Source organism: Anomalospiza imberbis, chromosome 13 (assembly GCF_031753505.1).
Source record: "Anomalospiza imberbis isolate Cuckoo-Finch-1a 21T00152 chromosome 13, ASM3175350v1, whole genome shotgun sequence".
In the NCBI taxonomy this organism is placed as follows: domain Eukaryota; kingdom Metazoa; phylum Chordata; class Aves; order Passeriformes; family Viduidae; genus Anomalospiza; species Anomalospiza imberbis.
The window spans coordinates 18175689-18198039 of record NC_089693.1 but is presented as its reverse complement, the minus strand read 5'-3'; the positions used below and the strand labels follow the sequence as shown (position 1 = coordinate 18198039).

General features: G+C 46.8%; 1 protein-coding gene across 8 annotated transcripts in view; it reads right to left on the bottom strand.

Annotated features, from left to right (window-relative positions):
* The window catches only part of NEO1 (neogenin 1), a 173422-nt gene that overhangs the window by 51547 nt on the left and 99524 nt on the right, over nucleotides 1-22351 (bottom strand). For all 8 annotated transcript variants that reach the window (XM_068204323.1, XM_068204328.1, XM_068204324.1 and 5 more), the window contains exons 6-7: nucleotides 13811-13965; nucleotides 12295-12415 (exon numbers count right to left, since the gene is read on the bottom strand). In XM_068204323.1, coding sequence (XP_068060424.1) covers nucleotides 12295-12415; nucleotides 13811-13965 — 276 coding nt within the window. The remainder of the gene's footprint in view (nucleotides 1-12294; nucleotides 12416-13810; nucleotides 13966-22351) is intronic.

The window sequence follows — 22351 nt, the reverse complement described above, 5'->3', positions numbered from 1 at the left end:
GTAATTTCTGCTTATAGAATGAACAGAAATGTCCTGAATCTCCTGGATTTCCAAAGACAGCCACCATCACCCCCCGGTGTAAGTCACAGATCCACATCTCCTTAACAGAAAACACCCTCCAATTTAGGATTTTGTAGACTCAATTATTCTTCATGAACGAATTTAAACTGCAGAACTTAATGGACTTAAATCGATTTTGGAAATTTGGAGATGTGTGGAATTTGGAATTTGTGACTTGGAAATGTGTCAGAAAGACAAACACGACAGCGCTGGAACCAACACCTCGAGGGAAGCACAGCTGGACACGGAGCCACCGAGCAGGGATTTCCACCTGCAGGAACCACGCAGCAAACGGGCCCAGGAGCTGAGCCCACGCAAGCATCTCCCTGGATCATCTCACTCAGGGGACAGGTCTGAGGGCAAGAACTCAACACTTGGAATAAATTTTGTCCCTCACTCACTTAAAAACCCAAATTCAACCCCCACCCTGAGGAACAGACCCTCCCCTACCAATATCCCTCATTTTCCTCATAAATGAAATGGAGATGTTTCCTTATGTATTCCTCTATACCAACACGTTTAGCTCAGAGCAGGAAAAATGCCTTATTTTAAATTTTTAATTGCCTTAGATTAATTTACATCACCACTGGGAGAGAGAGCTGTTATTTACTCTTCACCCAACGCACAAATTGAGTACAAAAATCTCCCCAAAAATCCAGAATAAGCAAGTGTTTAACTGCCACTCAGTGATTCTGATTTTGAGGCATTTATTTGGTTCTGTTTCACATTGTGAACGGGCACTGCTGGGTGCTCAATAAACTGGGATATATAAAAATAGTGATAAACACATTCTGACTGGGAGCCTGTGTTTTAAAGGAAGTCATAAAACCCCTCCTGATAACAAGCCCTCCTCCCATTCCCGTTTCACCATGAAATGCTTTGGTGTAGAGGAAACAATTTGATTTTTTCCTGTCTCATAAAACAACCCTTAAAAAGGCGTGACGGCCCTGCTGACGCATTCCAGGGAAACGGAGCAGGAACCCCCTGGCTCCAACCACATCCCCGAGCTCCAGGGAGGATGGAAAGGGAAAAAAGCCCTGCAGGGATTTCAGTCATGAGACTCAGGTTATTAAAAAAAAGGAAATAAGCCAAACACACCTCACCTGTCCCCAGGGAGTTTAAAACTCTGTGAAACACATTTTGTCATTGGAAAGAAATTCAAACCGCAACACATATTGTAAAATGATGGGTATGACCTTCAAATTCAGTAGTGAATATTCAATCATTTAAAGAATTAAATATTTTTTTAACAACTACTCCTTAAGAAAAAGAATCAAGAACCCAAAACAAAACCCACACGTAGAACCCGGGGCACAAAAACTGCCTGGAAGTGTCCCCATAGAACCCTGGCCAGGGTTTCCTCTTACTGTGAATATTCATTAGTTGAACTCCTCTGAAGAATTAAAATCTCTTGAGAGCAGCAGAGCCTGCAAGAGTGTTCTGCAATCTGACTTTGATAATGGCAGCAGAGCTGTGACTTTATTCTCAAATAGCTGAGCTCTGTTCAAGCACAGCCCTCGAGGAGCAGTGACAAATAAAACCCCGTGTCCCGTGCAAAGGATTCAGCTCTGCACAGCCACTGGCACACCTGGAGAGTTCAAGATGCCTCTGACAATAACTCCTCTGGTGCCCCTGGACCCCTTCCCTTCCCCTCCGCAGTCGACAGGGATGCTCAGCTGGCACTCCCGAGGGAAGGAGGTCACACAGTGCTGGGAGCTCTGGGAATGCTGCAATAATCCAAATAATGCCAATAATTCCCCATAATCCCGCAGGCAGGCAGCGCAGGAATCGCTGCTGCGCTGGCAGAGCAGGACCAGCACACCCCTGGCAGTGCCAAGGCCAGGCTGATGGGGCTGGGAGCACCCTGGGATGGTGGAAGGTGTCCCTGCCATGGCAGGGGTGCACAGGATGGGCTTTAAGGTCCCTCCAGCCCAAACCACCCTGGGATTCCATGACCATGCCTCGACTATTTCAGGATGTGTTTTCAAAGGAACACCACAGTAAGAGCCTGAAGTGAAATAAAGGAACCCAGCAAACAGAAATCCTGCTGCTGCTCACAGATCACTGATAACCCTGACTTTCACCTGCAATATTTCCTTTAAGGGACTGCCATGCTCCTCCAGGTGCCTCTGGACAAGATCCCTGTCCCTGTCTGGGACACCTGCAGGTACAAGGGCTGTAACCCTACATGGCTGCTGTTCTCCAAAAAACACCTTGGAAGTGGGACATCTTTTCCTTCTGTTTGGGAGCTGCTGCCACTTGGAACAACTTGGCAGCACCAACTCTGCCAAACTGGAGCTGCAGCAGATGAGGCTGAACAAGCTGCTTGGAGTCAAAATTGTCCTTATTTCTCCAAGCCCTTTAAAAAACTTATTTAAACTAATTATTAATGGCTTATTTAACTACTTGTTTCTTACACGTATCTACCACACTCTGTTTTCTTTCCATTTAGATTTATACCTATACAATTAATACTTTTTAAGAGAGAGAAGATCCCCCTCTTTCCTCTTTTAGTCTATAAGCACCTAGAGAGCAGCACTGTTAGGTGTGGTACCAGTATTTTATTAATTTTCACTGGATTTCTCTGCTAAAGGCCACAGCTCCTTGCTGCCCACCTCACACTCAGCCATTTTTATAGAACTAGAGGAGTATCAAGGTATTTGGGAATCTTATAAACTCTTAATTAAGACTTCTTTTTCTTATTTTTAAACTTGTATTGTTCACTTGCTTCCTCATATTTCTAATTCTAACAGAAAAAGAGAACCCTGTGTGTATTTTTAGAATACAATCTGCTTTTCCCAGCACAGAGGCTTGAGAATTTGGGGTGCACTTCCCAGCACACAAGAACTGAAGGTTATTCCCCAAAAGACATGATTGGGTTTATAGCAAGAGATGCAACATTTAAATGTGGATCTGCTGTGGTCACTGACCACTGTTAAAAATGCCCAAGAAAAAAGTTTTGAAAGCAGTTTATAAATGAAAATTGGTGCTGAAGAAGGGCCAAGGTGGAATGTCCATCCCCAGTCAGCTGTCACCTGGATCCAGGCATGACTTCTCTCCCTCTTTCTTTTCCTTCAACACCTCCAGTGCTGAAGTGTGACCAGGAAAACCACACAGAATCCATCTGTCCTTTAAAGACTCTGGATCCACAATTATGAGTTTCTTTTTGGGGAGAAGAGAGATGATAGGAGAGGGGAATCAAGAATCCCCCACTCCAGGTAGTTCTATCCCAGTGAGAACAGTGGCTTCAATACTGAAATACACATTATTAAAAATTACATTTCTTTGTTGGATTTATGGCATTTCCTTAGGGAATAAACCCCATGAGCCCATGCAGGTTATCAAGAAGACCCAGGGGCTTCTCCCAGTTCCAGATCTTCATCAGCATGAGTCCTGTTAACCACTCAGCCCAAGTGAAAGCCAATCCTGTCCCTTCTCTCCAAATGGCATTCAGCTGTCTCTGCTATTCCTGTATAATTTAGCAACTCTGAAATATAAGCAACCAATTAAGACCAACCCCACGTGTTTGTTCTCCCCGCTGGTGTGAGACTGACAAAATCTGATCTTTTCCTTTCCAACATGAGCCTAGGATCAATTACAAATTAAGGGTGTTTCTGTCAATCTTCAGAGCCCTGGATATGGGGAATAAAGGCAGAGGAAATGCCTTTGGTAGTCATGACGGATATCAAGCTACAGCTAATCCTGCCCTTCCACTCAGCCAGGGATGGAAAAAGCAAAGCCACTAAAAACAACAGCCCTCGTGATCCACTCCTGATTATTTGTATTTTCCCCTCTAAGCAGGAGCCAGAGCCAGGCAGAGGAGCCATCACCACTGCTTTGTTCCCAGGAAAAAGCACTCCTGACATGACATCACCCAGCCAAGCTGCCAGGAATATAGAAAATATGAGGATAAATGTAACTGGAATGGGTGGATTTCAGTGCTGCTGAGGGAGGTGTATTTGGTGTTAATAATCAGCCTTCCTGGTGGCCAAGAGACTTTTCTGGGACTGAGAAACTCCCTCAGGAATTCGGGATTAGCCAGAAGTGATGAAATGGACTCAGAGCCTTCCATACACATCCTACCTCACTGCACTTCTGCAGTGGGACAATAAATATGGAATAACACAGGGGGAGGACAGCAAACTTACATTAACGTGTGCTGTGTATTTCTCATAAAACACTGAAGCCCTTGCTCTGCCTCCACTGAACATTCCTTACCTAGCACTCCTTTTCCAACATGACATGGAATTTCTTCAAGTTCCTTCTACCCATCGAGTCCCCTGGTGAAAACCAAAATCCAAGGTGCCAGCGTTTCCAAGCACAAGCAGCATCCCCACAACCCTTTATGTGTGGGCCCAGACTGAAGTCAGGGCACCCAACCCCGTAGGGATTCCATCAGGAGGTTCCCACTTCTTTGCCAAGCCAACTGTAAATACAGCCATAAAACAAGAAATGAAAACTAATAAGCACAATATAAATGCTGTTCTGCCTCCCTGCGATTCACGGCACGCTGGCAAACATTAATCTACTCCTAATTTAATCTAAATTAGAGCAATTTATTCAAAGCCTGTGCCAGCTTCAAACATGAATAGGCTACTGAGAACTGTTTAGCTCCCGTTTCATCAAGTTAAACGTTCAAGAAGTTTGGGATCTAGGGTGGATTAATCAGTTCTGCTTCTCAGTAAGACTATATATTAGCAGGGCCTATAAAGAGGAAATAAATAAAGATCATTTATTAAACAGGAATTGAGTTGAGAAATGGAACTGACTGAATTCAAACAGCTCCCAGGCCATTTTGAACAGACATGCAGCCATGAGAAACACAAATGCTGCCTTTCCCTGAGGAGTAATAGCTAAGTAATGTAAATTAAAATCAAAATTAAACCCAAAACCCCCACTCTTTCAGCACTAAAGAGGAGCACACACTGCTGTGTTTACAGAAAATTAGCACTGGAGTGTACACAACCGGTACAAAACATTCTCTGAGTTTGGCTTTGGCTGTGACTGTTTGAAGTCAGTTTGTGATTTCAGATGCTGTTTATGTTCCTGAAGCACAGCTCTCCAAATGAGGCTTCCAAGCTGTTCCTGCACCATCCATCTGATGCTGGGTGGATGCTGGAGGGCTGGGATGAAGGCAGGGACTTCAGGAATGCTCTCGGCTCTGTGGAGCCCCAGCACTGCCAGGAGTTCTTAACTGTTCCCCATGTGCAGCTTGGAATTTGACATTTGCTGCTTTTAAAGCTTTTCGGGGACAAACTTTAATCCTGTGAGTGGAAACCCTCAGGGATATGTGGATATAAAATAGCCAGAAGCAGGGAGGAAGCTCCCCTGCTACTCCTGGCTCTGATGATGCTCAACCCACTGGATTTTCCATTCTCTGACTTTCAGATCTTCCCACTCCACCAGACCAGAGGTTCTTCCCCATGTCCCCAGGTCCCCAGTACAGCAGGGCCAGGTGCCCTCAGCCCAGATCTGCTCTCCCAGAACCATGGGCTGCTTTGAGCTGCTTGAACATCAGTTCCACCCCAGGTCCACTGCCATCTCCCACTCCCCCAAAATCCACACTTCATTCCTTTGAGTGCTTTTTCCTCTTGACAGAAAATGTGAATTTTGGTCTGCAAGGCTTTGCAGCCTCTTTGCTCAATTTTAATCTGTTTCTTCCCTGGTGGATGCTGAGACTCCTGAAAGCCACTCCTGGAAACCACAGGCACCTCTTCCCATTTTCCTTCATTAAGACATGCAAAACTGGACAAGGCAGAAAGAACATGAGAATGTTCCTGTCTGAGAGAAGAAAGAGGAGACCCTGCAGAGGAACACCCAGAGTCCTTCTTTACTGTTCTTTGAATAAGAACAACATCTTTTTATCCTGCTCTGGCATTTCATTCACAACACCCTGCAGAGTTTTCAAGTACTTCTGTAGTCTCCAAGAACACCACAGAATTCCATGGACTGAAAATTATTTCATTCACAATATGTGACTAAAAATACTCTAAAGCATCACCTCTATGAGAGAGAGAGCCTGAGAAGGTACATTTGATATCTGTCAAATCATCCAAAATAGGTCCTGAGGTGACCTGAGAGGTGTCTGCCTCAGGGTTTGAACCAGCCAAGGCCCTATTTATGGGATTTTTTACACATGGCAAATACCCAAACGTGGAACTGAGTTTTTCAAAGCAGGGCACAGTTGGCCTGTTAGTGCCAACTTTTGCATTTCTTTCAGTAGGAGCCAAAACTTGTCAACAAGAACTTCTATTTTCCTCCTAAAACAGCATAATGAAGCTTACAGTTATGGAAAACACAGAGTACAGAGTATTTCATCTATCCTGACTGAAATAAGGCTTTTGACATTGCCTCTAAAATCCAGCTATAGCTGGGAATCTTTTCAGTCAGGTCAGAGGAGCTGAAATGGCCTCTGTGTGAGGAATGGGAATCTCCAAGTCAGCCTGAAGTGACTTCAAACAGTCCAGTACCATCTGCAGTGCAGAAATGACAGATTTTCAGCACAATCTTAACTGAAATGTGCTGGCTTTGTGAAACGTGGATCAGAATCCTGATGTTCTCCATCTCTGTGGGGTTCAGAGAAGCCCCCAGCCCACCCAGCTCCTTTCAGTGCTCCAAGCCTGCACACAACTCACGGCCAAACCCTGGCAGAGAGGTACCAACGCTAAATGGAATTGTTTATGCAGTAACAGGCCTGGACAAAACTCAATTGCTTTAAAACAGCACCCATTTAGGGCAATAAATGATGTCTTTAAAACTCTCTCCAAATTAGGATCCGTGGAAAGCGACTCAGCAGAGGAACTGAGATCATGCAGTGGTGTCAGACTTCAGTCAAACATCGTTTGTGATGTCAGACTGCCATCAACACCAGCACCTGTGCTTCTCCCAAGGAGAGCAGCAGGAAGCACATCCCATGGAATTGTCAGATTTGGCCATTCCACGCAGAGCACCAACACCAAGAGGGTCCATCCACCCCTGCCTCACAGTGTGTCAGGACCACGGAACAGGTCTGGGGGCTCACCCGAACCCCAGCTGGAGCAGGGTCACCTTCAGCCAGGCTGCTCGGGGCCTTGTCCAGGTGTGCCTCGAGCATCTCCTGAGAGCAGAGATTCCCAGACCTCCCTGGGCAGCCTCTTGGACTGCAGCTCCCTCCCTGTGAAGCTTTCTCTGATCAGAAATTCCTTTGCTTGCAGCTTTTTGTTGTCCCCACCACCTGTCCTGTGTGTCCCCATCCCTGCCTGAGCAGTAACAGGGGGTCCAGGATGAATCAAACTCAGCCCATCCAGTACATCACATGCTCCCAATTTCCATGCTTCTCCACACTTCCCATCATCCAGTCTGGACTTCCCCAGTTTAGCTTCAGGGATACCCTCGGACACAGCACCAAAGGCCTGGCTAAGGGCAAAGCAACCAAAATCTGCTTCTCTCCTCTCAACCACAGGCCCAACCATTTTATGTCAGAAGGGCACAGTTTGCCTTTGGCAAATCCATGCTGATGTTCCCATCCATCATCCCTCTCATGTACCCATAACATGGCCTCCAGGGGGATTTGCTCCATAACCTTCCCTGAAAAGGTTCCAGCTCCAGCTGAGCTTTGTCTTTCCTACATCCCTACACTTCCAGGCAATTTTCTGCCTTTGATTCCAGATTCCCTGGGCTTTTATTTTGTGTTGGAGCCCAATTGGCAGCTCCTTCTTTTTCCCTCCTGGTCTCCTGGACACACGCTCTGACCCGCTGCCCTGGAGCAGACCATTGCTGTGCTTTGGTCCTTCAGGATCAAATGGTTTGCTTCTTGTTAACACAGTGTCCTATGGAAACCTACAAAAATATCCCAAGCAAGCCAAAGCCTCCTGTCTGGAAGCTGAAGGCTGGAATTCTCAGCTCCACTTGTCAGCCAGACACAGACAATGAATTCCAGATTACTCTGGAAACTCTGTGTCCTGCTTGGCACACCCGGAGGTGCCACCCAGCACCCCCACATGGCTCAGACCCCACACGAGCACCAGGGCTGTGGTAAAAAGCTCCATCTCCTCCCTGCCCTGCAGGACCCAGTCTCCAGCAGACACACACTGCTGTCCTTCCATCCACTGATCCCTGTGCCACTGCTCCTGGCTGCCTCGTCACCCTCCCCAAAGTGAGGAAACACCGGAGTCAGCCTTCAAGGGTGACCCAATTCCCTGCCCCTCCTCCCTGAAGGACCTGCACCCATCCCATGGAGCCATCCCCAGATGTCTCTGTGATCCCAAAGCCTTACAGCTCTACAAATACAGATTTCTAATTCCTCCTCCCTGCTTCCCATGCTGGGAACAATTAATCACATGCAGGATACCCTTGCTTGGACAGAGACCTTTTTTTCATGAAAAAACTGAGCTTAAAGAAATGGATAGTTCCATTACAAACAATCCTGACACAGCTCCTACTGCATGGTATCCAACTCATTCACTCTGAGATCTCACTCCTGTACAAGTCACAACACAAAAAGTGAAAAAAACCAATTTTGTAGTACAAAAGTACCAGAGCCCCACAAAGCACCCCCGTTCAGTTGTGAAGGTGACACAGTGCATGTGACAGGATGGTTTGAAATTGTTCTCCCGTAACACAGCATATTTGTTTACAGTCCAGGGCCGTGCTTTCCACAGTGTTCAGGCATCACTCCTGTTTTTCCCTGGTGCCTGAGTACTCGTCAATGCCTTTCACACAGGGTGACAGGGAACCATCTGCCTCCCTCCTCCTACTTGTTGCCACCTGTTCTTTTCCCAGTCCCCACATGGCAGCGTGAGCAGGGCCAGATTCCCTGGACAAGGCCAGGTTACAGCACCAAGAAACCCCGAATGCCTCCGTTACCCCGAGGGTCTCACCCACCACACACAAAAATGCTGTAAAAGTGATGACAAGGAATGGCTCTGCTGTAATTAAGAGTATCTGCTCCATAACTGGGACATCCAGGGGCTGAGCAATGAGCGTTGGAAGTAAAGCTAGCTCGGTTTGTGTAAAAAAGGGGGAGGAGAGATTTGAGGTTGCTGAGAAAGGCATTCCCAAAGCACGATGGAGATTCTGGGATAGGCAGGAGTCCTCTGTGGGGGCATCTGCAGGACATCAAATCACTCATCTCTTCATCAAGGAGGCAAAGAGAGAAGCATTGAGACTCAAAAGTCCAAGTGCAGGGCAACGAGATCATTGAGGAACTTCCTTCTTTTAGGGAGAATTCCCAAATTCTTCCTGAAAGGCAGAGCAGGCAGCAGAGCCACTCCAGTGAAATTCTGAAAGGCACTGAGTGCCCAGGGCCAGTATCTGAGAAACAGGGACACAGCTTCAAATCCTAAAGTGGTTGGAAAGCACATGAGAGGCTTTTCAAGTCCCTTGCAGAATTCTACACCTCATGTTCAGTACAGGGATAAAGAGGATTTAACTCAGACCATTGACCCAAATCTTCCTCCCTCTTCTATCCTTCCAACCTTCTCAACTACAAACACTTGTCCCAAAAGTCTCAGCTCTCAATACCATGATTCTTTCATATACTCCTGAAAAAGCAAGGGTTGTGGATTCTGTATGGCCAATCCCTTTCCAGATGCAAACTTTTCTGAATTTATTCACAGAATTACCAAAGTTTAGAGGAAAAGCCACTCGAGAAACCTTTCAATTCTGTGTTTTAGCATTTTCCAGAAATAAATTTCCTGTGTACTAAAAGGTACCCAGAACTCACCCCAAACAGCAAAAAGCCCAGCCTGAAATGTTATGTCTGATGGATGATTTTATCAAGCTCATTGTAGGAGACAGAGTCACAGATAGACTTTATACAGGTTTCTGTGGGGCTGTGCAGAAGGTCAATCACCAAATTCCTGCTCTCTCCAAGTCAGAAATCTGTCCAAACACAGCCAGCCTCCCTTTGTAGCAGATGAATGTTTTCCCTTCACTGCATTTCAAACTTACACTGCCTTCCAGGAGCACAAAGCACAGATGTGGGACTTCACTTGGATGAGAGCACTCGCATGGCCTCCCTGAGAAACTCCCCAGGGCTTCCACTTTCTCATTTGCATTTAGCTCATTCAAGATCAATTTGATAAGCAAAAGGGCTAATGAGAAATGGTTTGTAAATAGCCAGATGTTTGCCAATTCCAGCAGGAAGGAGAAAACAGAACAGCACGGGAAGGGAAGTGCTGCTAACCGGGAAGAACTTTGATGAACACTTAATCAACATTTTTCTCACTGAAGTTACTTTTCAAATTGGTAAAGCTGGCATTTCTCATCAGCAGCTAAGAAATAATTAAAAAAAAAAAGTTTTATGAATTAATGATTGAAATGCTCAGAATAGTTTTTGCTCAAATTAGGGGTTTGAATTTTCATACCAAGCCAGCTGCCACTACTGCATGTGGTACCTTCTCCCTCCTTCCCAGAACAGTTTCCTTCTCCACTGCTCAGGATTGAGAGAAGGTATTTTAAACCCCAATATCCATATTTCCTCCACCTGTGACTGAGTTTTCACATATCACACTCATTCCTCATGGCACTGCCCGTCACAGCTCCCCTGCACAGCACAGCTCCACTCAGATGTGTTCCATGGGGGTGTCCCACTGCTGGAGAACAGCATCTCAGTGGCCCCAGAGTTCCAGGGACACGGCCTCGGGTGTGTCTCTGCACCCACAGTGAGACTCCACCACTGCAGCCCAAATCCTCTGGCAGCATGCAAAAGAGAAAGGACATTATGAGCAAAGTCCTTGAGGACGGCAGGACGAGGTGCCGGAGCGGAGCAGGAAGGAGAAACCGCTGGACAAACAGCAGGGGAGGGAAAGGAAGAGAAGTGAGACCACAGGAACTCCAATAACAACAGTGAGAGTCATTTGTAAACCACTACTGGGAGCTGGGTGCAAGCACGGGCTTGGGCAGGGCTCCCAAAGCCAAGGCCATTCATTATTCAGAGTTTTAAACGTGGAGAATGTGGAATAATGCTTCCGCTGGAAGGGGCTGCAAACCACTCAGGTGATTAATGCACAGAGCAGAAATTAAATTACTTTTAATAATTTTTCTGGCAATCTGATGACAGCAGGGCAGTGCTGGATGCAGACTTCTGACACTGCTCCAAGGCTGGAATCCCGTGGCTCCATGGAATTAAAGCTCCTGACCCCAGGAGAGGGCACCCTGCATTCCCCAAGTCATTGTGGGGAGTACCTGTGGCTCTGCAGCCAGCAGTGAAACACACCCAGATCCAAAGAGCAATTCAGAGGAAGTAGCAAGTGCACAGCTACTCTACAAAACAACTGGAAAATAAACAGGAAATCTCTCCTTATGGCTCATTCCTAAGTTTACTCTGCACACTGGACACCAAACCCACAGATTTGGTGTTCACAGATTCACACCTGTTCAAGGTGTGAAGCTCCATCAAACCTCCAGCCATGGCTAAGACTGTTTCTCCTAAATCTTCTCCATCCAAATAAGAAAGAAATTAGAATTTAAAACAATCCCCCTCCAAAAAGACAACACAAAGCCCCCCTCAGTATAGTTTTAGTATTTTCTTGTCTGACTTGTCACCCTTCATCCTCTGTGGTTTTCTTCCCTGGGCTCTTAGAAATTATTTTTCACAACTCTGTGACCTGAAAAAGCAAAACAACCTGATGCCTTAGTGATGATACTTGCAGTACCTCTATTCTGGGGTCTTTAATCATAACACCAACTGTTCTGCTTTGCCACCCCAGCCATGCAATGCAGGGCACTGCATGGGGAGCACTGGCAGGAGTTCCACTGATTGGAGCACAGGGCCAAATATTTACCTTAAACTGCCGCTGTAAACCACCAGATGTGCAGCTGCAGTGTGCAGGAATGACAAAGCTCACTATTTTTTACACTAATAGCAAGAAAAAGCTTCTGACACTTAAATGACTTTGATATAAAATATTTGGGGTGATTTGGGGTGTGCTCCATAAGTGCTTCTTTTCCAGGTTTGTGATTTTAGTGACTGTTTTCATTTTGGCTATTCTGCCATTGCTTGTAAACCTCAGCATGCAGCATTTCTGACCATGTTTTATTATTGCACCGAATATTATTCAAAATACAGGATAGATCCTGTAGAATTCCTTCAAGTCTCCTCACTAAGTACAGAAAACAGCACTGGATCACCCACAGGATTTTTAAAAAATCACCCAGCTCTAGCTGAGTTATTGACAGAACCCACCATGTGGAAAGGTCCCTTGGAATGGTCCCTCCCCACTTTTGGCTCTCTGCTGTCACAGTTTATCTTACCAAGGTCAAGTATTATCAGCTGGGCTCCTGCCTGTGCATTTCCAACATCGTTTTCTGCAATGCACTGATAGAATCCTTCATCAGACTTCACCAGCCCCAGAACTTGCAGGTTATGTTCTTTCTGAGGAGCAAAGGGAGAAAACATAACACTTAGAAATGGGTTGCATTTACCAAAACAATGGTGTCAGAAGGGCACCTTAGGCGGCAGGAGAAACTTGTGACAGCAACTGGGAAAAGCGTGTTTGGAGTTCCCAGATCTCACCACCCTTGCACTGAATCCTCATGTTCTAGTGGTTCAAAAAGCAGCAGAAGCTCTCATTAATGGCTCTCATTTTCTAGCATCACACAGCACTGGCAAATCCTAATGTTTCCCCAGCTGTTCTGGTGGTACTCTGGACCCTGACTGAACCTCACAGCCCTACAAGCCACGTACACCCAATTACACAGCCATTCATTTCTCAGCTGTGTCTCAATAATGCCTTTCACTGCATCTGAAATCTCCCTGTAGAAGCACCCCTGTGCCAAACTCGCCATCCACAGCTCAGTTATATTTCTTTTTCAGCTTCTGCTAGAAATTGGGATTTTAATGGGGCCCAGACTGCAGCACACACAGCCAGTGGTGGAGGTGAGCTCGTACTTTGACAGTGCATTTTTGTCACTCTGTGTGCCTGAGTCTCCTGGAAAGTCCAAGCCATAAAGACATCAACTCTTACAATGTAAGCAACGTACATTAAAGGGATTCAAGAAACCATTTCTCCTCCAGGCCCCAAACATCAGTAGGACAAAAGCAGGAAGCAGGTTCCATAGAAGAACCCAATTTCCATGACTGTGTGCAGGAGAACTGCCAGGCCAATGTCGGAGTCCAGGACATCCCTCTGGCTGCCCTGGCTGTCTCGAGACCCTGGCAGGGGGCTGGGAGACCTTGGCAAGAAGTCAAAATCACTTGTGGCTTCGATTTCAGCGGGTGGGAGAGGCTGCCAACTCTACATGAGGAATTACAAGCCACAAGAGTTTGAGTAGTGTCATAGGTGAATTGACACAGGGTGGAAAAGTAGAATTTTGGGGTTTTTAGAATGTGATTCAGGGGTACAAGATGGAGGAATCTGGGCATGTCCTAGCCTTCTTCTCCTCTGTCTTGCCCTCCATGTCTTGGTGTGATGGTGACACTTTTCTATTGGTTTAAGGTAGAGAAACTGTCTGATATAGGTGATGGGCATTGGCACAAAACTGTGAACGTACCACGTGTAGTTTTGAGTATATAATGTGGGAGCCGCCCGAGGCTCCAGGCAGACTGCTATGGCTCCTTTACTAGACGGACCTCGGCTGGTCAGAGAGAGAATGTTACAGATAAGGAAAAATAAACAACCTTGAAAACCTGACTTCACACATTCCAGACCTCTTCTTCGGCTGCGTGGGCTGGGGAACAAGGACTTTTACAATTTTGGGGTCATTCCAAGCAAAGCAGACCCCGTCAGGCCAACAGCCTGAAAACGTGCAAGACGGTCAGTGCACTCACCACGATTTTGAAGTAGTCACTGGGGATCACCACGTCCCCGTTTTTGACCCACTTGACGGTCGGCGTTGGCTTCCCGGTCACCTCGCACTCGAACACGATGTCCATGGACTCGTGGGCGTAGATGTTCGCAGGCCGCTTCAGGAACGTGGGGGGAACTTCAGGGTGAGAGGAACAAAGACAAGAAGATGATGTTACAGCCAGAGAAAGAGACCTGACAGTCCCACACACAGCCAGCTCAACACCAAGAGATGGACTGGGCATTTGGGCATGAGGGGCAGCAAAGGCAGCAGGAATTTGCAGCTCAGCTTTGACAGACACTGACACCAGCTGGGAGTTCTTCTAGAACCACTTTTGGGCCAGCCTGGTCCATTGGAAGGTGTCACTGCCCACAGCAAAGGGCTGGGAATGGCAGGATCTCTAAGGTCCCTCCAACCCAAACCATCCTGGGATCCAGCCAATTGGGAATGACCTCTTGAGACTACATGAAAGAAGAAATGGAACTGAGGTGTATAAACTGCAAAGTTAAACCTCAGGGGGTTCAAGTCAATAGGAAAACAAAAGCTACAATTATTTCAAAAAGTACTTTTAAGAATGAAAGGACATAAAACTGAGATGAAAATTTCCCAGGGCACTGTGGCCTTGTGCCCCTGGGAAGGAATTGAGGCTATCAAACAGAGAGTGCTGCACTGAGCCCAGGAGTTTCTTCTCCGGCCTGTGGAAGCCAGGGAAACAGGATGTCCAGGAGCAGCCAGGTGCCTCTGTACCACAGTGATGACATTTTAGGGATGTACAGGAGGGGAGCTGTGTATCTATAACACAGCAGAGCAGAAGCTGAACATAAATCTATGGAGAAGTTCTTCACTTACAACATGCACCAAAGGTGTTACTCTGGGTCTTGGCTGCCTTCTATATGTCCTTAAGTCCCCAGAGTGAGATTAAGTCCATCAAATATATTTAAGATCACACAAACTCTGAGATACAGATGTTTTGGGGACAGCAGCCCAGGTGACTGCACTCACCTGGCTCAGCAGCACCAAGCCCTGCAGGCACTTACTCCTTGAGTATCCTCTTTAGAGAACACCCACCCATTTATTTGTGTTTATTACGTTCCCAGCACAGGGCAATTCTCTTACTTGTGTTGGCAGCTTGGATTGTTAGAGTTCCAGGAAAGCCCAAAGCAGCCTTTTGCCCTTTAATATTTAGCAAAGAAAGTCAATATGGAAGGGCCACGGGGTTTAGACAAACAATTTACACACTTGGCCTCTCAATGGGGTTTATTTGGTGCTGTGGATAAGGAATGCTAGCTCATGTTTCCTCTGAAATGATCCCAAAGGTTTGTAGGTGGATTTAATACTTTTAAAAACAGCTGGAGGCGAGCAGCTCCCCCAACCCCCTTATGTTTTGGATTATAAATGAATAAAGAGAACATTAATAAATGGAAATACTTTAGAGCAAGAAGGTGGTTTACCTCTCAGGTAAGGGTGCAAACCCACACAAAGCTGTACATTCACTGCTCGAACTCTCACACAGGAGCAAAAAGCTGGATGGGGCCGAGCCCAGCTGCCTGTGCATTCAGACATCCCTTTCATTCCAGCTTCCCAGAAATTCACCAAACACACCATAAATTCCACCTTAAAAAGGTTCAGATATTTCTGTGCTTACTCTCTGATGGCTGCTACCACCACACACATCTCTGACATTTAAAAACTCTCTTCTGAATTTATTTGCCACCAAATTGCTGTAATTTATTCTCCATGAAAATTATTTTTATCCCTCCTTGGTATTTATCCTCAGCACTGTTATTTATTACAAGCTGTGCTCCCTCCCTTCCCCTAAGCCAGCCTTATTTTGGGTGACTCAAGCAGTCGTGTTTGCTCTGCTCTGCTGTGACAATTCCTCACACCCCCATGGATGTGCTCCAGCCTGAATCCATCTCCGGAGCCTGTGGAGTTTTAATCATTTACATGGAATTTCAGCTGTGTCTCAGCAGTGCCTTGAAAAATGGCATAAATACCACGGCAGCACTGCAGCAAATCCCTCACCCAACCCATCGCTCTGCCTCTGCCCTTCCCACATGCATCATCCCCTGCCAGCCTGGGACAATCATTGCCTGCTCATCGTTAGCCCTTTTTAACTAATGACTCATTTTGTTCAGCCTGCCTGATCAATAGTTTATGTTCTCATTTCCCTTCCATCTCTGTCTCCGGCTGTACTCACACGCACGATCGATTCCCGCAGTGCTCGCAGAGTTGAATAAAGGGAATACAAGAATTGGAAAAGTTGTTTTTCCATGAATGTACAATGCTTCCATTTCCAAAACATTCATTACAGGTGAGTTTGAATTCCTTAGCCACATATTAATCTTGTCAGAAGAACACAAAGAGACACAAGCCAGTAGCAGTGACTGTTAAAAGCACAAAAACTTATGTGAAAAACTCATCATGGAATCCCAGCCTGGTTTGGGCTGGACAGTTCCTGGAAGATCATTTCATGGCACCCCTGCCATGGGCAGGGAGCTTCCACCATCCCAGGCTGCTCCAAGCCCTGTCCAGCCCGGCCTTGGGCACTGCCAGGGATGCAGGGGCAGCCACAGCTGCTCTGGGCACCCTGTGCCAGGGCCTGCCCACCCTCCCAGGGAAGAAGGAATGCCCAAACTGTACCACAGGAAAGTTCTGACTCTGAGTTCTCCACTAATGTTTAACTTGTAATGGAGACATTTGGAAAGAACTCAAATATCTTTGGCAACTGATATTGCTCCAGTTTGGGAAATCGTCCAGAAAGAGGCATTACTTGTGAATCGTAAGAGGCAGGATTTTTTTGACACAATAATGGAAGTTGAAGTAGATACTCTCCTACCTACTCTCAATTACTTTTGATTTAGGAGATTAAGAATTTGAAACACCCTATTTTTTCAACGTGACTTTGCTTTTCTGGCTCATGGAGCAAATGCCAAGCTGCTCACAAAAGGATAATAACATGAGGAGTGCTCACTTTATCAATTACTTCCCAGTTAATGAATTAATAAATGCTTTTCAAACACACTCTTCTGGTTTAACTATGTCAGTGTTTAGCATTAACACAATGCAAGTACAGATGTTTGTGGTAGAGAAGTTCAATTGATAACCAGTGAGCAAACGAGCCAATTACCACAGAAAACCAGATTTGTAAGGGAAGATCGTGTGCTCTGTTGCCAAACACACAATTAAACTTCAAAGACAACTTGGCAGTTCAGCCCCCTCTTCGTGTCAGCACAGAACAACTCCTGAAAAGGCAAAATGCTTGAACAGAATTTCACACCCCCAGGGAGCCCTGCCACCCTTCTGGAGATCGAAGAAAATATTTTGATCACAACAGTGATCAAAAGATTAAGAAAAAAACCCAATCCAACCTACATCAGCACTCGATTCAAACTTCTAAGCTACATCCCAATAAAGGTGAAATATTTGAAAAATAAGATGCTTTTTTAAGCCAATAGCTCTAAAAGGATGGGAAGAGCTGAGGAACTCCACACATGCAGCAGGAATTGCACCCAAGGGGATGTGGAAACAGGAATGGATGCTGGACATGGATCCCATTCCACGAGTACAGGTGATCAGAAGGAAATGGAAATGAATTCCAATGGTCTGTAGCTCTGCTGCACAGGAGGAACACAGCCATGGTCTCCATTGGACACACAGGTTGTAAAGATCATTTAAAAAGACTTATTGTCTTTCTAAAAAGCATTACTACATCAGCTGTTGGTCCGAGCTCAGCATCTAACAAGCCCAAAGTGAACGGGACCAACCAGCAGTTCCAAACACCCCCAGTACAGCATCCATGACTGGTTTGGGTTGGAAGGGACCTCAGAGCCCATCCAGTGCCACCCCTGCCATGGGCAGGGACACCTTCCACTGGACCATGGTGCTCCAAGCCCCATCCAAGCCGGCTTTGGGCACTGTCAAGGACAGAAACACGTCCAGGACTATTCCTGAAGCGGTGTTGGAACTCCAGTAACAGCCTAAGGCAGCCAGAGGGCTGAATTTGCAAACTGGAAATGTCCAGGACAACACTGAAGAACCCTTCCTGCTTCCTCAGCCACCTCCACGTGCCCTCGATCCCTAGACATTAGGAAAGTGTTTTCCAAGGTCAGCCAATGAAATCCCAGTCCCTGCCACTCCTCCCCATCCCCTTCCTCCCACACTTTTGGCCATGGCCAAGTGGACATGGAGTGCATCTCCAGGCACCCCTTCCAAAAGCATCTGCTCATTCCAGAAGCTTCCCCACAGCCCAGAGAGCACAAATACAAACTTAGCAGAGTGGCCACATTTTCCCAGTGTATCTCAAATAATCCTGACTCCAGCATTCCTGGCCAGCTCCATTTCTAACCCATTTCTCAGGGATGCTGGGGGCACAATCCCTAGCTTGTATTTCAGTTACAAATCTGGATTACCAGCAGTATTTAAAATGGACATTTTACCATAAAGACCATTTCATATCAGCCTGAAATGGTCCACAGGGATTTTATTTCCTCCTCCAGGGATAACAACCTATTCCATTAGGATATGCTCCAAATCCTATTAGAATCATTATAAAGTTAAATGCAATTTTCACAACTGCAATTTAGTTTCTAAGAAGGATCAAACTGCAACATGACCATCACCCAGTTAATCCATCCCCTCCTGTCCCTCCCCCAAAACACAGAAAAAATGTTTGAATAGATGTTTGAAAGCAGAATTTTTTGATTATTATCTTTTAATTCAGTGAGTTAGTTGTATATAAATTGGTTGAGTTGTATATAAATTAGTTAGTTGTATATAAATTGGTATTGAGTTGGTTTTCTTCAAATGTATCCTGAAAACAAAAAAGGAATTTACACTTTAAATGAAAATGGGGAGTTATAACATTCTTCCTTAAAAAACAGCAGAAGTATATGGATAATACTTGGGGGAAAAAAGAGATTTAAACCCCAAAACTGTTGTAGGCAAGACAAAGTCTTCCCAACTCCTGAGCACGGCTGTGATGTCCTTCATACATTTAAAACACACTTAATATGCAGCTACAAAATTTGCAAAGCAAACACAAGCTGACAAAAAGGGTTCCTTTAGAGAAATACAGAAAAGTGTCAAATTAATGTACAAGAATCAGCATACCAAGACACAAAAACGTTATAAAAATGTAAACTACTACAGCAAATTTTTTTTGCAGCAAAACCACAGCTGCAGTTTATGAACAGTTTCGGTGGCAGTGACATTCTCTAATGCAGTCAATGGGGTTTTTTAATATATATTTTAGAAAATTAAAGCCAATGTCCCTAGGGAGAAGTGGTGCCTGTGGCATCCTGACTGCTGGGAATCTTTTCCTCTTCTTCAACAGCCAAAGCAGAGGATTCTGGTTTGTGACCTCGTTAACCTCTGCTCAGCAGCTGCAACAGCCCCAGATGAGCATTTGATGGGCCATGCTTTGCTCCTTTGGACTGCTCAGAGCTTTACAGTTTCCTTGGTAAATGCCAAACCCCAGCCCCATGGAGAGCTGGTTCCAGTGGTGGCAGAAGGGCAGGGCTGAATTAAAACAACTGTTTTACATTTACAGTGAAAAGCTTTCATTCAGAAATTGCTAAATATGATCCACGCTTCAAAGACCAGCCCCTAAATAAACATTCCAGAGGCAGAAACTAAAACCCAATATTCGATGTTAGGATAACAACCAAGAAACCAGGTAAGCATGAATAGTATAGAACAAATATAAAATATTATTATATTGATCAATTAGAGAGTAAAAAACTCATGCTGTAATTCAACAGATGTGGGGTTTTTTAAGGGAGAAATAATATGTTGTAGATTTATGGAGCAGGAAGTAATAGCACTAAAGTCCACAGAAAAAGGCCTGAGAAACAAGGATTTTCTCCCAAGCTGGACATGAGTCCCAGCATCACACTGGGATGGAAGAACTGCCCATGTGGAGTCTGGCAGCAGCTCCCTCCCCTCCCTCCACACCCCTGCCCCCCACATTCAAAGGAAAACATGAACTCTGATTTACAAGAGAACAGTGAAAATGATCAATGAGTCAGAAAATTGGCTCCAAAAGAAAAATGGAAGAGCTGGAATTGGTTATTTGAGCAAAGGCAGGATTATGCAGCAATGGAGCTGGACACCTCAAATAGGAGCATGACAAAGAACTGCTCAGTGCTGCAGAAAGGAAATCAGTGGATATACATATATCTATATCTATGTATCATTCCTGTGCAGGAGGAATGACACAGGACTAACATCTCCATCCCTGTCCTGTCCTCAGATAATACTCCAAACAATTAATTGCTCACTCTTGCATGTTGGGATGGAAATGGGATTCCCCCCCAGCATGAGCTGCAGTAGAATCCAACAGTCCCTGAACACAGCCATGAAGAAGCTCTCTGTGTGCAGCAGCCCCATCCCCAGCAAGGCTCCTGTGGAAAGCTGAGGGCTCCAGCCTGGCACTTTGACTGCAGGCAGGCAGAGCTCTGGACATGGATCCACAGCTGGAATTGCTTGGGAAGCTCTCTGGGTGCACAGATGTGCAGCGAGCTCTCGCAGCATCCCATACGTGAGCAGGATTTCTCTTTCTGGGCTCCTCACTTGCCTTATCACTCACAGCCCCATTCAAACACCAACTGCAAGTTGGCAAGAAACCTCTGCCAAGGCTGGCCCAGCATTCCCCACTCCCCTTAACCCTGTGTGCACAGATCCAGTAGAGCAATGTCCCTCCTGACTGCCCTGCTCAGCCACGGGGCCAAGGGGCACCTGCTGCAGGTGCGGTGCCCGCTGTGCCTCAGCCCCCAAATCCACCCTCAGGGGCCCCTCGTGAGCAGGACACGTCCAGGGACACCAACACACAAAGGGGGCACAGTGCCACTTGGCAGCCAAGGCCACGTGTCCAGGAGGGACCAGAAGAAAAGCAGAAAAGCGAAATATGTCCGGATATTCTCCCAGCATGGAGCGATCCCTGGCTGAGTGATTTCCTCACAAAGAGGATGTGTTTTCTGCTCCTGGTTAGATTTTGCCCTTAAAAAGCTGCTTTCTGGCTCCAGGTGAGCCTTCAGCAGCCCTAAAGCCCACAGGGATGAGCTCCATGAGACACCACCAGGGAAAATTTACCAACTTTTGTGCGTTCTGGAATCAGCCAACCATGGGGTGTCTCTTGGTTCGGGCCAATGAAGAGAAACAAGCATTCCTTTCCATCCTTCTCCCCACAAGGCACTCATGATTTATAGAACAGAACAGAGTTGGACACAGCCCTGAGCACCCTGGGATAGTGGAAGGTGTCCCTGTCCAGGGAAGGGGGTGGAACTGGATGAGCTTTAAGGTCCCTTGCCACCCAAACCACTCCATGATCCCTGTGACACCCTACACCTCCTCCACGATCCCTGTGACACCCTACACCTCCTCCGTGATCCCTGCTACACCCTACACCTCCTCCACGATCCCTGTGACACCCTACACCTCCTCCACGATCCCTGTGACACCCTACACCTCCTCCACGATCCCTGTGACACCCTACACCTCCTCCACGATCCCTGTGACACCCTACACCTCCTCCGTGATCCCATTTACACCCTACACCTCCTCCGTGATCCCTGTGACACCCTACACCTCCTCCGTGATCCCAGTTACACCCTACACCTCTTCCACGATCCCTGTGACACCCTACACCTCCTCCGTGATCCCTGTGACACCCTATACCTCCTCCACGATCCCTGTGACACCCTACACCTCCTCCGTGATCCCTGTGACACCCTACACCTCCTCCACGATCCCTGTGACACCCTACACCTCCTCCACGATCCCTGTGACACCCTACACCTCTTCCACGATCCCTGTGACACCCTACACCTCCTCCACGATCCCTGTGACACCCTACACCTCCTCCGTGATCCCTGTGACACCCTACACCTCCTCCGTGATCCCTGTGACACCCTACACCTCCTCCACGATCCCTGTGACACCCTACACCTCCTCCGTGATCCCTGTGACACCCTACACCTCTTCCACGATCCCTGTGACACCCTACACCTCCTCCACGATCCCTGTGACACCCTACACCTCTTCCACGATCCCTGTGACACCCTACACCTCCTCCGTGATCCCTGTGACACCCTACACCTCCTCCGTGATCCCTGTGACACCCTACACCTCCTCCACGATCCCTGTGACACCCTACACCTCCTCCGTGATCCCTGTGACACCCTACACCTCCTCCACGATCCCTGTGACACCCTACACCTCCTCCGTGATCCCTGTGACACCCTACACCTCCTCCGTGATCCCTGTGACACCCTACACCTCCTCCGTGATCCCTGTGACACCCTACACCTCCTCCGTGATCCCTGTGACACCCTACACCTCCTCCGTGATCCCTGTGACACCCTACACCTCCTCCACGATCCCTGTGACACCCTACACCCCCTCCGTGATCCCTGTGACACCCTACACCTCCTCCACGATCCCTGTGACACCCTACACCTCCTCCACGATCCCTGTGACACCCTACACCTCCTCCACGATCCCTGTGACACCCTACACCTCCTCC